Source organism: Xiphophorus maculatus, chromosome 19, assembly GCF_002775205.1.
Source record: "Xiphophorus maculatus strain JP 163 A chromosome 19, X_maculatus-5.0-male, whole genome shotgun sequence".
NCBI lineage: Eukaryota > Metazoa > Chordata > Actinopteri > Cyprinodontiformes > Poeciliidae > Xiphophorus > Xiphophorus maculatus.
In genome coordinates, this window is record NC_036461.1 from 21646943 (window position 1) to 21663659 (window position 16717).

At 39.3% G+C, this 16717-nt stretch overlaps 1 protein-coding gene across 4 annotated transcripts in view; it reads right to left on the minus strand.

Annotated features, from left to right (window-relative positions):
• Window positions 1–16717, minus strand: part of atrn (attractin) — a 148329-nt gene that overhangs the window by 32426 nt on the left and 99186 nt on the right. The window contains exon 27 of one of the 4 annotated variants that reach the window (XM_023352310.1): window positions 15724–16195. The exons of the other annotated variants lie outside the window; for them this stretch is intronic. Within the exon in view, the coding sequence (XP_023208078.1) occupies window positions 16103–16195 (93 nt within the window). The 3' untranslated portion in view covers window positions 15724–16102. Of the gene's footprint in view, window positions 1–15723; window positions 16196–16717 lie in introns of those variants that run through there. 4 annotated transcript variants of the gene reach the window in all.

Genomic DNA, 16717 nt, shown 5'->3' on the forward strand with positions numbered 1-16717 from the left:
TTGATCACAATTAAGACAGTACCAAAGTCGTACAACTTGGGTGGCGATCAGGCTTGGTCCAAATCAAGATTCGGTCCATGAAATTTCTCTTGCTGTCTTACTGGTTTTTTTTCCCTTCCTATGGGCGAACCTGTAATTAAACCAGTTCGTGTCTAATTAAAAATTGCAGTTTCTCACTATAGCCCAGTTTGGCACAGAGAGTATCAACCACTTTAAGATCTGTCTCTCCAACATAAAAATTAAGACTTGTTTGAGCAGTTGTACACTTTGTATGCTGATCAAAAATCTCATTGTTGGGGATCCAAAGGTGTTCACATCCGATTGGGTATGCCCAGGGCTCTCCCTTCAGTGTGAGGTACCTGAAAAACCTCACACCTCACACCTCACACTCCACATGTATTCTGATTGGATGCCTTGAACCACTTCAACTGACTGCTTTCCATCTGGATGATCCGTGACAAACCGCAATATCTTAATCTAGAGCAAAGGTTCACAAGTCTAGTCCTTCACTGCTACTCTTCCCGCAGTTTTTAGATGTGGCTTTTCTCAAACATTAAGCTCTGAAGAGACTTAGTAGTCCAGTCTTTGGATTTATATGCAGGACAGTAGATATGGAGGACTGGAGTTGAGAATCCATGCCCTGGAAAGACTGTTTCCATTCTGTTATGGGATCGCATAAGGATTCCCTAGAATGAGCTGAAGTGTGTCTTTTTGGAGAGGGACGTCTGGGTTTCTCTTCTGGACCTATCCCCACAGAACCTGATCACAGATGGCTGGCTGGATGGACGGACGACTAAGGGTCAGAATATGATGGATTCGTAATTAGAAGACAAATCAATGAAGAGCATCTCAAACATTTCCTTCAATCCCATTACTCCAACTTTCCAGGTGCCCCAGCAACCAGCAACTCCAGCTCTTTCCTGAGAAAAGATTGAAATCTTTCCATGTCTGATAACGTTTGGCTTGGTTTGGTTCAGTCTTTACTCTGGTAAATTCCACATCACTTTATGTACTGTATTTTCCGCACTATAAGGTGCACCACATTATAAGGCGCACCTTCAATGAATGGCCTATTTTAAAACCTTTTCCATATATAAGGAGCACCGCATTATAAGGCGCATAGAATAGACGCTACAGTAGAGGCTGGGGTTACGTTATGCATCCATTAGATGGAACTGCGCTAAAGGGAATGTCAACAAAACAGTCAGATAGGTCAGTAAAACTTTATTAATAATTACAAACCAGCGTTCTGAAAACTCAATTCATTCCCAAAATGAATAAGCAGCTGTTGCTTCCTCCACTTCTGCACCATTGATTCGTTCATGTTAAATTCTCTGGCTACTGCTCTGTTCCCGTGTTCTACTGTGTCACTGATCGCCTTGAGTTTAAACTCTGCGTCGTAAGCGTGTCTCTTAATAGGAGCCATTTTGGGGTCTTTACACAAACACACAAATGGAAATGAAACAGGATATATATCCCAGCATGCGCCGCGCATTTCTTCTTCTACGGGGGAAAATGAAGTTGGCGGCTGCTTACCGTAGTTGTGAGACCTGTTGTGGCTCAATACTGGTCAATATATAAGGCACACCGGATTATAAGGCGCACAGTTGGCTAATGAGAAAATTGAAGGGTTTTAGGTGCGCCTTATAGTGCGGAAAATACGGTACACAACTCTATTACAATTTAGGGGAGTCAAGAACTCACTTTTCCAACTCCTTATTTGCCATGATCTACCAGAGTTTGGGTCATAGCTAAGAAAGGCAAGAAGCCACACTAATCCGTATGATTACTTGCTCTGCCTTTAAGCAAATTTCTGGTATGAGGTCCCAAAGAAGGTCACCGAACTGAAACCAACCCTGACCATTTACTTTCCATCTTTGGTACAGTGGGTGAGGAAGAGAAACGCACTGGTTTTGTAAAGCATCAGCGATGAGTGTAACAAGACCTTTCATAATGCTGTTGTAGGCAGTATGCCAGTACTCCAATGGCTTCTAATTCCTTTTTCTGTCACAGCTTAATAAATCCACTTCTTATCAGACACAAGGATGGTTAGAGGGAATACGCAGAGGTTGCTATTTAAAAAAAAAAAAGAAGGTATGTAAAATGCATCTTTTCAAAAAGCATAGTCAGTTTCCTTTGTGTGTGACCTTCAGGGCCGTCTTTTGCTCTTCTGCGCTCCCTCACCGTCATCATCCCAGCACCGCTCTCCTTACCTCTTACATCAGGATTGATCACCTCAGAAGTAGGCCTTTTGTTCAGAGCGATGGCGCAGCAAACGCTGACCTCAGGAGGGAGGAGGAGACAGAAGGCATTGCTCGCAGAATTTAAAACAATGCTCTCGTGAATCTACAGGGGCCTTCCAAAGCTTAGCGGGAGGAACTTGATTGCCGCTGCAGTCTTGGTGTACAGATGATCTTGATTCACTTAATTTTTGTGTTTTTATGATGTGAAGCACCTTGAACTGCATTGTTGCTGAAATTTGATATACAAATAAACTATGATGTGGAAACTACCCATTGAGCAGTACACCAACTGATTACCATGGCGACAGAAAGCAAGACGACATTGCTGGCCCAGGAGTCGCATTGATTTCTTATACATTCATCACCTAATCTTAGGATTAAGAGAAATTAAATGTTGTGATTTTATATGTAGATTATTTTTATCAGTGGTGGACGCTACTAAAATTGTTAATCGAGTTAATTGCAGGGTCTATGATTAATTAATTGAAATAAGTCGCATTTTAATCCAAAACCATACATCAACAAAAAAAGGCTACGCTTTCAATTTAAAAAAAACAAGATTTTGCTGCTATTAAATAAATATTTATTGATTTTATTCTGGTATTTAGGTTATTAAACCTCCAGAATGGTGGAAAGTGTTGTTATACCCATTCAACTTTCAAGTGTTCCAGGAATTCCTGATCATTCATGGAACTTCTTTGGAAAAAATATAAAAGTATAGATTGTGGATGTTACCGCTGATGTTGCTGCTACAACATGTTTAGCATTGAGATGGTTTTTTTTATGTTTCAATAGTCTAACTCTTTTTTAACACAACTTGAACTCAACAATAGTCTTTACCAGTGTCCAATCAGATTGGTTTGGGAAGCAAAAATTAACCCCCAGCCGGCCAAGAGAAGCGGCTTTGTTTTCTGCATCAGTTTTACAGATGTAACAGGAAAATGCGGATACAAAAGTTCCACAATCTTTGTATGCAAAAGAAATTTTTAAATGTCTTTTACTGACAAGTGTTAGAATTTTTAAGGTGTCAAAATCTATGTAGTAAATGAAACTTAATGAGTTAAAGTCCTGACCCTAATTATTATTCAGGGTTCTCTGTTTTGCCTCTCTGAAGGTCATCTGCCAGAATTGGTTTTCTGCGGCTGGAGGGGAATAGATCAAGAAGAAGTCGGTTTCTCATGACAACATTTCTCTCAGCAGCCTGTTGAGAGGCAAGTTCTCTAAGTCTGTAGGAAATATTTCTGCTCTTCTTCTGAAGGAGCTGTATTGAGCTGACACTCTGACAGAGTCCTCTCACACGCTGCATTTTGCTCCCATCTTGTACAACTGATAGAAAATTGAAAACGATAGTCATTTAAAATGAAAGACTTTCCAGGAAAACAACTGAAACATGATACTGAATTCTCCATCTGAAGCACATGTTGGAACAACAATATATATATTTTTCCCTACATTGCAGCAGAACTAATGGAGAACAGTGCACTGTGCCTGATCAAGCCGGTGGAACCTTCTAATTGGAATCACACAGGCTCTTAAGGAAAGGGAGCCGCCTGCCAAAGTTCTGCTTACACAAAGCAATTAAGCATGTGGGGGCAAATTGTTACTAAAAAGAATATTCTGAGGTTATTTTAGTCCAGAAGACTAAAGTATGTCCTTCTCTTTTATTTAGTCAAAGGCAACAAGCTATTCTAATTCCAACACTCTCTCATTAACCCTTCTAGGACTACCATTATAAAAGTCCGCATGAGCATCTTTTTACATTTTTGGATGCTGCAGAGTCATTATTAGGAGCACTCCAATGTTCTTTACATCTATAAAATCCTTATAAGTCCTCCTTTCCAAGTTTGTATGCCATTTATCAATAATAACTGATTAAAAATAGAAAATTTGCAAAACAATAACAAGAACTCCATCCGTTTATAATTTTTTTGACATATTTTTGTAAATATGAAGAGTTTCCTAACTTTATTTACCAAAGTTCCCAATACAAAAAAGTTGCACACAAGCCTTCTAAACCAAACACAATTTATTTGGAGTTTTTTCAAAGCTTCGTTTCAAAGTTACAGCCAATTTTCTAAAAACAATAAAACGAGGGAAAATAAAAAAAATGCTTTTATCAGTGCAATCAGAAAAAAGAAGTGCAGAAGATACATTGCACATTGTACATCAACAATAAAATACAAACATTTAAATGAAAGTGTGTCAGTCTTTGTGTATTCACATGAGAAAATGTCTGTCCACATGACAGACATTTGCAAGAGCAGAGCCAAATAGCACGTGCAGGAAACGGAAATGACTTTCATGAAATCTCACCTGAAGTCATGTGACATTTCATGAAATCTCGTAGTATTTCATTCTGTCAACGTCAGAACAACACAGGAAGTGATTGGCCAGACCCGAGCTGATCTACAAATAGAGGGATGGATGCCACATCATGTTTGTGGACCCATCCTTTTTACTATAAATCTGTGAACTCGTCTGCGCGCGCACAGCAACTCGGGGGGGATGTTTAGGGTCGGAAAAGGAAGCGCAATTCTTACAGTTTAATATGCAAAAAAAAAAATTGCTCTACCTTACGTGGTTCGAATTCTACCGGCATTTGAAAAATATGTATGCATCTCAGATCGCCGGCGATCTGGTAGCCCGAATCGGGTTAAAAGGCTTTTTATTCTTTTTACAGAAGGAATAAAATGTATAATTTATAATTATTGACAAATTTTGAGTTGTGCTTCTAAAATAGGGGAAAGTCTTCATTTGTACATCTACTATGGTAAATTGTTTAGTATAGTTAAATCGAGAACAATGCCGGATGATAAATTAAGGGTTTCAAACCAACCTTGTGATCTGCAGCAGCTATTACTGCTTCCATAAATCAGCAATTTGTCATAAACTCTAAATAGGAGGCAGATTTAAGCTATTTTTGTCTGAATGAGTTTAGACTGGTTTGAACGTTTTAACACTTGTCAGTAAAAGAAGCTTTGCTTCACAGAATTTGTTAGAACATGTTTCAAGAGGACGGTTATCCACCTTCCAACAATACGGTAAAAGTTTCATGGTTAAGGGCAAAAGTAATGGAGAGGTTTTCACTTAATATAGGCCTAGAGATGTTATTGTAGTCACCGCTAATTAAGTATGATTAGCGCCCATTAGCAGCACAGCTCCGGTCCGTTTCTGCGTCATGCTCTCGGTGAAAAACAGCGGGTTGTGTGGCAGCGGGGGGAAACAGAACAGAGGGAGTGCGGGGGGCTCTCAAGCAAGAAGCTGCTGATGGCGGCTCTAAAGTTTAATGCCTGAGGGACTGGCAGCGCGCAAAAAACGAAAGAGCAGAAGAAATAAGTATGGGGAGCGCTGGTATGAGAGCAGGGTGGAGAGGGACGGCGGGGGTGTGGAGAATTCAACGTGCCAGCCGGGGGTCACCTTGAGCAATCCATCTCCCGGCTCCAGCTGAGAGAGACCCCCAGGAGCCGTGGGGGATATAGCCGGCTTCCTCTCATTTAATTGCACTCCGTGGAAGAGCGAGACAAAGCGAGTGATCTCCCTCTCTGAGGTGGATAAAGCAATCCCCCGGACCGGTTGGAAAGACGACGCCCGGACATCCCTGACAGCTGAAATGAATCCAACAAGTCTGCCGGCGCCGGAATGAGATTCAGCTCCAGTGTACAAGTGGCTGCACTATAGCTGCTTTGTCTTGACTACGCTTTATTTTCTCTTTCTAGTGAAATGAGTTGACTGCTAATGAAGGAGAAACTATTAAAAGAAAGTTAATCAGTTGCTTATTTTACTGGAGCACCGATTGCGGTTTTCTGGACAATCATCAGATTTCCAGACGTTGGAATGTGGCGGTAAATAAAATCAGTGGATAACGTTGGTGGTTTCTCATGGAAGTATTGGCCGATCTCCCAAAATTAAGGAAATCAGTACGGATTTATCAATGCACCCCTAGTTCCTTCATATTACTATTCAGTAAATGCATACTCTGTATTTCCCTTCCTTTAAATGTAGGCAAAACAAAAATCACCAATCTGTGAGAAACTGGTATGGACCGTTATAGACAGACTGTTGAGGCAATAATATCCTGTGTCACATCCAAAAAGAAGAGTTTTACTTTGCCATACTTTTATGACTCATGTGTGTTTAGGTTTATTTTAAGTTTTGAAATTGTTCAAAACAACAGCTAAACTTTTTTTGGCTTAAATTCACATGAAGGAACCCCTTCTTAAGAGTTTTATCCTGTCCTATAATGTGATATCCAAAAAGAGCTTTGCTACATTTCCTAAGTGATTCTCTAGAAAAATCAGGACGCTGTTGAAGGCCGAACAGCCCAGAAAAGAACAAATCTGAAATATTTCTAATCATCCAATAAATGTCAGAGGGGGCTGGTTGTGAACTACCAACCAGACATAACTCCATTTCATAGGCGTATGCCTGTGTATGAATAAGGTTAGATTTTGAAATTAGTGAAAACAAAAAACATAGCTTCAGTAAGTGCTCCCAACTCTCAACAAGACTCGTGTTTTGCAGTCTTCTGGCACTTTGGCAGGTTGACTTGGCTCCTGGATTACTTCAATTTGAGTCAACTAAACATTATTAGCTCCAGCCCAGCTCTGCCAGGGGACATCAATAACTTTAATAAGCAATTAGTTTTTTTTATCTTCAGCCCACAACACTGAGATGGTTTCAAAAGCAGAACAACAAAATAATGAGTCACAAAAAGACCAAATCTTAAAATAAAAAGGAGCCACTTTGTAAAAGAAAAACTTGTGTCCTAAAATTTCAGAGGGATTTTTTTAGCACAAGGGAAGAAGAACGATGTATCATCGGGACAGACGACGTAAAATCTAAATCATCCTTTACTCAGAATCTGTCCATAATGTCTGCTGGACAAATTCATCTGCTTTATTGATATAATGTGACTGGTTCAGAGTCAGCAGCTGATTTTATGTTAGAAAAATGTGCAAAAAAACATTGTCAATATTTCACTAATGTCCAGAAAATGCAATTACACAATTGCAGTGGTTCCATTACAATTACAAATGCAATTAAAATCACAGTAAAATACGTTTTTACATGCGAAAAGTGTTTCCATTGCAGTTTTGCAAATAAACCAATTTCAAAACAGCCACACAAAAAAACTCAACCTAGACACTACATTTTTATTGAAAAATTATTTTTTTATTATTATTATTATTATTATTGTTTCCATTGAGCGAATTTATTTTCTAAATGTCAAATTGTGGAATTTTATGGTCAATGGAAACGTAGCTATTTGTATGCTTTCAGAATATATGTGTTTAAATATGGAGAGACATTTTAGCTTGGAAACTTGAAATTGAGAAACGCTGCAAACGTTTTTTATTTCTGCTATTTTGACAAATAAACAAATCCATACTTGTATTATTGTGATGAGAATACTCAAGGTACAGTTAACCTTTATGTTAACGATCTACTGCTTGCCCTTATGAGATCTGGTGACCTCAGGTGACCCAAATGTTTGCTTACCAGACACAGAAATTCTTTTTGGTAAACCTTGCTTTTTAAAAACTTTAGATTTTTCCTCTAAAAATGCAAATCCTTTTATTTGCATTTTTAGAAAAGCCTTGAACTAGTCAGACTCGGCTAAAAATTGGCGTAAGAAGGTGAAATTTTTTATCTTTAAATTTCTATTCTAACCGGAGCACAAAAAGCTGAGTAACAAAACAAGACATGCATAAGTGAATGAATTTATTAACAGTACAGCTGTGCAGTAATAAAACTACAGACAAACCTTACTGCACAAAAGAAACAGAATAAAAGAAAGAAAGAAAAGCAAGGGGGGAATCTGAACGCAGCCTGAGGTCACATGCATGAGAATAATCCTCGTCCAGAACTTTTTACTGATTTGTTTTATCATAGACCCTCCAACGTTTTTTAACCAGAAAAGGTTTTCTGTCATGTTGCAAGTATAAAAGAAATCCTAACGTTATAGTTCCTTTGATAGAATTAGTGTTTATGCACTTAAGAAAAACAAAAAAAAACATGGCATGTAATGACATCTCAGCCATAATAGCATTTTGTTGACGTTTCTTTTTATGAAAGCAGGAGATAAGTAATGCAGGTATTACACTCCGGGGCTCTATCCCCTCGCTCCCTTAACTGTTAACGGTTTGTTGCTTTGTTTTGTGTGTGTAATCTTGGCTTTCATTACGATATGTAAAAACGTGGGACGGCGAGCTCAGACTGTATTAAAGCAGCCGGGGGAGCCTTACAGACTAACTCGCTGCCTTGATTGGGTCGTTTAACACTTTTGGCAGGAAGAACCGATGAGACTGAAATTCGCAGAGCACTCCAATGACTCTGAAATGATTAGGTATTACAGAGCATCATGGAGAAGTGCTCTGAACGGGAGGGCAACAGCTGCAATGCAAACGGGGAAAGATAGGTTTCCTAGCCCCCTTTCTTTCCTGGCCGCTCGCATCCAGCCATCTGCCCTACGGCGGACGGGTCGCCACGGCGGCAAGAGGGTAATCCGGACGACGCTGGGGTCTGATCTAACGTGGAGCCCAAACGTGTGTGTGTGTGTGTGTGTGTGTGTCTGGGTATCGTCATTGTGTTCCGGGTCCCTGCTTGCTGTTGGGATGCCAGTCTCTCCCACTCCACTGCCCCTGCACACAGAACCATCTGCTGAAGGCCTGATTTACAGCGCTGCATGCAGATAAGCTGCTAAATGTGTGGGCCTCTGCAACAAACTACATGTGCTGAAGTGTTTCTTTTTTTTTGTTTGTTTTTTTGGAACAGAGAGTGACTAAAGAAGGAAAATGTAGTGGTTTTTAATTGCCAGTAATGTTTACTTCGTGAATCTAACGTTTAACGACTTAATTAAAGCCGAGGAAGCTTTTTAAAAAGAAATTAGTTTATAAAGAAATTATGCAAAGTTGCTTACATTATATAAATCTTGCAGAACTTATAGAATCTCTCAGACTTTTTGTAAAAACACCATACAAACTTGAGGACAGAAAGAAGAACTTTTTTTTTAAATAAGGATGTAGATGGAGCAAAATAAGAATATTTTACCTATCTTTCTAACTTAGAGTTAGTGAACTGTGTTCTACCCTCAAAAATGTTCTTACAATGCTGAGCCATTGCAATGCAGATGGAGTATGTAACTTTTATAAAAAGTTAGCTTTTTCTTTTTTTTTTGCATATTTGTTAAAACTTTCAACACATTATCCGTCTCATACTAAACTGTGACAACATTCTGACAGTTTTAATGTGTAAAAAACATAATTCATAAAAGTTACATACCCCAGATTTAACTTGAGTAAAAATGTAAAAATCCACGACTAAAGACGTGCAAAGCAATTAGTTTCTTCATACATCACACATATTCTTTAGTTTTATTTACATAACATTACATTCTTAAATTTTTTTGCAACACTGTTGGACACAGTGAACCCCACAGTGCTTTCGTGGTTTAGTATTCCTGGATAAACATATTTGCACTTTTATTTTGGTGAAACGTGACTGCAGATTATTTGTGGAAAATTTGAGAATTCTGAATTTTTCAGATAGCCTGTGCAAAAAAAAATACCTAGTCGCAATGCTACTTAGCCCTCCAGTAGCTGGTGTTTGAAAGCAGCCAATCCAGAAACGCCACACATTTTTTCTCGTCAGTGATTGGCTAAGCCGAGATACTGAAAACAACACATCTCAGCTTCTGCGCTAGTCTTAAAATGGTATCCACTGTTTGTTTTAATTCACATTAAGATATATTTGGTGTTTGAACTAATAAAATAGGCAGTTAAGTGTTTTTAGCGAGGGTCTTAACTATTCACTGACTGCTGCGCAAATACCTTTGTCTAGTGAAGTGTTAGCGTTTATGTGCTCCACATCTTAGTGTTGTATGTGCTTACAGGTCAGCACCCTAAATGAGTGCTCAAGACTCTTACTTTGAAGAGTAGAATAAAGTAGATCTTGAATTGCCACATTATGTGGCTAGAGAATGCTAGCCAAGACTAATTATTAGGCTGCTGCTAGCACTCTGTTACAAAAAGAGAGAAACTGTTTCTCACAGCACTTTAGGCACTTTGTATGAAAAGAAATGAAAAGAAATGACAGATGAGAAACAAGACATTTAGCCATACTGCGACTGGCTAGCCTTCAGCTGCTAACAATGCTAAAGCGAACTTATGGTTTAATGTGAATGCTTAAGGTCTCCGTTTTTAATGAGTCTGTACATTTGATCACCTCCAGTGTAAAACACCTGGCATTTTCTCATTCTGATCCACTGAACACAAGCGCCTTAAGTTAACAGGTGTGACAGCAGCTTTAGTTGCCTTTATCTAAAACAGATTCAATGATTGGTTTGTTGGTACTAGTGCGCACACTGGTCGCAACGCTCTGAGGAGATTTCCGAACACGGCACATACTCATGTAGGAGCAGCGGGATCAGTCATAATTGGAGAAACTTTAGACAGGGGCAGCCATGGCACAGGTTAGAGGTCACACAGTTTCATCCAGCAACAAGGAAGTGAATGGACCGGGGGCAGACGAGAAAAATGATGAAGAAAACGGGTCGAGACATGAGGGCTAGGTGACACTGTCACCTGCGAGATAAAATACAGGTGGGTCAGCAGTTTGCGGTGGCCAAGGGCGTGAACACAAGGGCACCGCAGCGAGACTGCTTAACAACTTTACTGCCAGTTTTGATTCATCCTCACCTTGAGGATCAGACCACAAGCAAAGGTCGAAGAGGAGGTGCGGCGCAATTAGACCACCACCAGTCAAACGGTTTCAGTTGGATTTCCAATTTTCCAGTTGGATAGGTAGGAGGACATTTTCAGAACAGATATTACTTTAAACTGTCATTGTTAACATAGACTGTACTTTACGCTCGTGTTTGTCGCAGGGATTAAACCGGAGGGGGTTTATAAATTTTGACCTTTGGAAAATCTAAATGAAAGTTGGAAAACAAATGTTCCATTTGTACAAATGTTGCAAGACGATTCTGACAAGAACATCTGTATTTACAACATATACATATTATATATTTACATGTAATAATTAAGGAGTTAAGTAAAAATACTTAAGACCTTAACGGTCACCCTCAAAACGCTTGCATGTTATTCAATAGGTCTGTGAGGACAACGGTTTAGAGAGGTTTAGTATTAAAATAAATACTGAATATACAAGAAAAAAAAACACACACACACACAACTTGTCAATACAAAACAAATATCTAACAAAACTAATGGTATGATAGCCAGAAGTTACAAATATGGGTAACACTTTATTTGAAGGGTTGTGCATAAGACTAACATGCCACTGTCATAAACAAGACATGACACCCATTATGAATATGAAGGAGTATTTATGAATGTTTATGACTGTTGTCATGAAGCGTCATTCGGTCAATAATGAGACGTAATGCAAAGCTGCACTAAAACTTGCATTAAAAGTCCATTAAAATGGTCAGCTTTTCATTATTCAGTAAATAATAAAACTTTAGTATTAATGCACTAAAACCTGCATTAACAGACGACTAAAAGTGTAATTTACTGAATTCTTCATGACAACAGTCAAACGTTCATGAAGGCTCCATGTTCGTAGCAGGTGTTATGTTTATGTCAGACTTATGCACAACCCTACAAATAAAGTGTTACCCACAGAGGCAACACCTCTTATTTTGTTCAGTTAATTAACTGTAATTACAGTACGATATGATTTTGTTTAATGTCAACTAAGTGTGGTTAATTATCTTTAATTGTGAACTGAAACATCCTTCCAGTTCACAAATATAATTTTTGTTTGCTTATTTAAAACACACATAAATTCATTGAAACCGTGTAAGTCCAGTCTTCATCAGTAGTTACTTTTTTCCATCTTCAATGTTATCTTTAATTAATTTTCCATCACTATGACACGTTTTTATCAAACCCTTCTTATGACAGCAGCTTTGACCATCACCTCCAGGACGCCTGGCAGTAACGACCATAAGACGACGGCTCTTTGAATGTTTTTGAAATGCTATCGGTAAAGTTAAAACAAGTCAATGTAAAAATGCCCAATTCAAAAGCCTCCCTCTGATGTTTACAGAGACGATTAAACGAAGGAAAATTGAAAAAAAAGAGGAATCCAGAGGTGTATTCGCTCAAAACCAGAGAGTGACAGTTCTTACGTCAGAGAGCGCCACTATTTCACTGCAGCCTGTCTTGTTAGGGTCTCAGATCTTTCCTCTGATCTGCTTCCATTCTTCAGAAACTTTTATGTGCAGACCTTCCTTCACACAATCATCAAAGGGAGAAGTGAAATGGGGGCCTGTGTTCCTGGCAGGGGGAATGTGCTCATGTTCAAAGGGAGGTTTTTTTTTTTTTTTTTTTTTTACCTCCAGGGACGACAACTTCTTCTTCTGCATGTCACTTTATTACCACCTTATACCTTTAACCATAAAGCATTTGATTAGGTTGGGAGGGGGGGAATAAAAATATAAAAGAAAAGTTTGGTTTACACATCACAGCTCATTAAACAGCTTTCCACCTATTTTATGGCATAATTGGTGATATCCTTTAAAAAGGTGGCTGAGCCATGATACTATGGCTGTCATTCATATTTATGGCCCGGCGAAGGCAGCGAGAAGGAAGGTGTTTGTAAGGAGAAAGGGGGATGAAGAGGGCAGCTTAATGGGGTTATAAATAAATGAAGGTATCAAGAGACATCCCTGCAGTTCCCTGCCTTTCCCTGGCCGCTAATGGAAAGAATCTACAATACGGTGCATCATGTACGGCATGGCAACAGTCGTCAGGTGCAATGTACCGATCTGTATTTCTGCAGATACCTCGGGGTGCAAAACAGGCTCACGCATGTCAACTTAGAGGAGATTTATAGCTGCTTTAGAAGCAACTATTGATGTTGGATACGTTCACACTCCTTCAAGGGATGTTTCAGAGGAAAATGACATCCTCATAGGAATACAGCGCCTTGGAAAAATATTTGTATTTCATTTTTTTTGGGGGGGTAGGATTTTGTTACATTACGATCACATCAGCAGAGGCAGGGAAGATAGTCAGATTGGAGAGAAGTATGGGTTGGAGGTAAATGCAGGAGAATCCTAAAAAGAAGATCTGTTGGATGTTGTAAAAGACTTAAAACTGGAGAAGAGATTTACTTTCCAGCAGAACCGGCTTAGACATTAGTGATGACATAAAAAGAAAAGATTCACGCAAGAACCAAGATTCTCATTTGTGACGATTCAGAATCAATTTAAAAGTGCCCGAAAATGTATGAAAAAATAAAGTAAAAGCAAATCAAACATCTGCCGTTCTCCATTTTGTAACTGAAAACTGAACGTCAACACACAGACGGTTCTGGAATGTACACAAGTACCAAAACAAAGGAAACTACAAAAATGAAAGATTCAACTGGCCCTTTTTTTAAATCGATGGCCAACATTTGGATTCATTTTGTTTCTTTGCCAAACGATCGGGAAGCATGAGCTCAACGCGAGCTTCACCGTGTGCTACTTTAACCGAGTGTACCTCATAAACACGAATAAAATACATTAAAATTTTAAGTTGTATCATGACAAAACGTGAGAAAGATCAAACACCGTTTCATTTATAGAAACTCCCCTTCAACAGTCAGACGTGTCTCAACTATTATAAGTGCTAAAATTTTACCCATTCAGCCACATTCTGGCCTGAAATCTCCTCTGTAATCAAGCGACTGAAGACGGTCTGCCCCCGAGGCAAAGGAAGTTGGTCCATTGTTACAGTATTTTGCATCATGATGCGTTGCTCCCTCTCTCCCCTTCGCAAGCCGCTTCTGTTGGATCTCCGCTTTAATTAGGAAGCTTACAGGCCTCCGTAAGCTGTGTTCGAAACCTGTCTGTGTTCTTACCGCTGCTGGCCGACGATAAGCGAACGCGACATTTCTCATTTTATCACTTAGTTTCTCCTCGTGGCAGACTTGTCGGGGTAAGAGGAAATAAAATGTTTAAAAGAAGGAGAGGGTAGGAAGGTGAATGTCACCCATGCTGACCAACAACGCTGCTGCAGGAATAAGGAGCTTCCACCGCCGAGCGGGCGGCTCAGGCTGTGACGCGGCTCATCTCTGACTGAAGGGTCCGGCGTCTTCGGCGACATTAAACGGCTGCTGCAGTCTGGCCGGTCTAATGCCATCTGGCAGCCGCCGTCTCCTTCAAAGGAACTGTCATGTCTCAAAGGGAGGCTTTGATTAGGCCTCAGACAGCACAGAGGCGCACACACAAACACAGAGAAACAGATGCATGGCAAACATGGTGGAGAAGAGGAAAAGAATAACCCGAAGCTAACAGGTGGGCTGCGGAATGTTTATTTATTTAAAAAAAAACACACACACACAAAAAAACCTCCACTTTTAGGGTTACCCTTTGTTTATACAGAAAATACAGTATGTATTGATGAAATCCTGAACATGAGATATTTACATGAAAACTGCGTAATGGTGCGTTCACACCAAAAGCGTTTCGAGCGTCAGGCACATCCGTTTACATTCAACGCCTCTGTGGAGTCGCGTCGAGGGCCGTTGTGGCGCGTTTTAAGAGTCTAGATTTGAAACGTTTGGAGAGTTTTAAGCATTTGACGCGTCAAGAGCGTCCAACAGCAAACAACAGCTAGGGCTCACATGTCTGATGCATTCAGACATGTGATGCAGCCAAAATAAAATATTATTTATTTTACATTGGCTGTTCTACTCCTAATGGCACTGACTAAACAAATCAAAGTTGTTTTTACATGCTTGACCAAGCTTACTAAGTTATTATTGTAGATGTGCAGAGTTAGCAAATAAATCTGTAAGTCAGTGCACGCATGTCTGTTTTTAAAAACCTGAACATTTTAAGTCAATTCGGTGTTGTGTTTCTGTCTCGGATCGGTATCGGCTGGCACTAAACCTCACATTGATATCGGAAGTGAAAAAAGTAGATCGGTGCGTCCCTACTGAACGTCTTCTGTTGTTTCACTTCCATGATGCCTAAATGACAAGAGAAACATTACAAAATATTTAAATAGCTAAGTGGATTTGTAAAAATGTATGCCTGTTTGTTGCTATGCAGGGTTTTTTTTTTTTAAGTTCCAAAAATATCTATCAGATGGACAAGGGGACTGAAGATGAGCTTTTATAGAAGATACATATTTGGATTTAAAGTTTTAATCATTCAAATCGCCATCCTTTATTATGCAGCATTAATGTTTTAGTGGTTTCTAGGCACATCCTGCCTGAAAAGCCCAAAGCAAGTTCACAGTCAGCCGTGGAAAATAGTTGAAATGGAACCAAAATGGTCATAATAAATCCAATATTCAACTTTCTTCTATAAACTTGAATAATTTCACCAATAAAAACTTAATTTTATCACTTTAAAAGTAGCATCCATGGGGATAACTTTAACTATGTGTTCGATTCCTAAGCCTCCCTTTAAGAGCTTACTTTTGCTTTTTACAACGGCTGCTCGCAGTTTTTCTAGAAAAAAAGAAAAAACCTGTCACAGAACAATGAGCTTGGACTCATTTTACAACAATTAAAAAGCAACCAGTGAGAACAAGTCTCAGGGCCAAAACCCCTAAACTCCGGCGACTCTGCAATAACCACACAATATGAAATCACCTCGGTTTCCCACGGCACAGGGCCTTAAGTGGGATGAATAAGGGCATAAGTAGATGCAAATGTGTGTCACTGTAAGCCTGATGCAAGTAATGCGCAACTTGGAGGAATCGAGGATGAATGCGAGACCTACGCCCGAAGGAACGGCACTGGAGAGATCAGAACAAACTTGGGAGGCAAAAAGCTTAGACTAAGACACTTGACCTCGAACACGACTGGCTTTCTGTTTGCATCAGTAGGAGAGGATTTTATATGCTGAATGTGGATTTTTCGCTGTTCCAAAAGTGGTTTCCACACGGTGTCATCAGTAGCAGTTTGGAAACATAAGCGCCGACCAAAACCTGCAAATCAAATCAAAGTTGCTCTTCAGGCTAATTGCAGGGCTGCAGCTATGAGAGGAGTTTCAAAGCTTAATGAAATAGGCTAAAGTTTACAATTTGCTTAAAAATGTTCTGTAAAAATAGATATAAATTCCACCTTTAAATGTTATTTTCGTTCAAAATGTCAATAACAGAAGCTGTCAATAAGAGAAGGAGAAATACAGAAAAGCTTGCTGAACGTATCTGAACAGACGTCGGCTATTGGTTGTAGTTAGTTGAATTATATACAAGTTAAAAACAAAATTCATGATTACTTTAAAGGGACAGTATTATGTGTTTTCCAAGCACACAGCACAATTATATAGCACAATCAAGCAACAATGTTAACTTCAGTAAAATGCTGTTATGTTAAATATGACTTCAAATAAATTTGACTTCATAATTTAATGCCTTGAAATTGGGCCTCTGTCTCTTTAAAAACTGCTGTTCTTGCTGAAGCTCCGCCGTCAGGAAGTCATCACAACATGGCTCCTCTATTCAGCC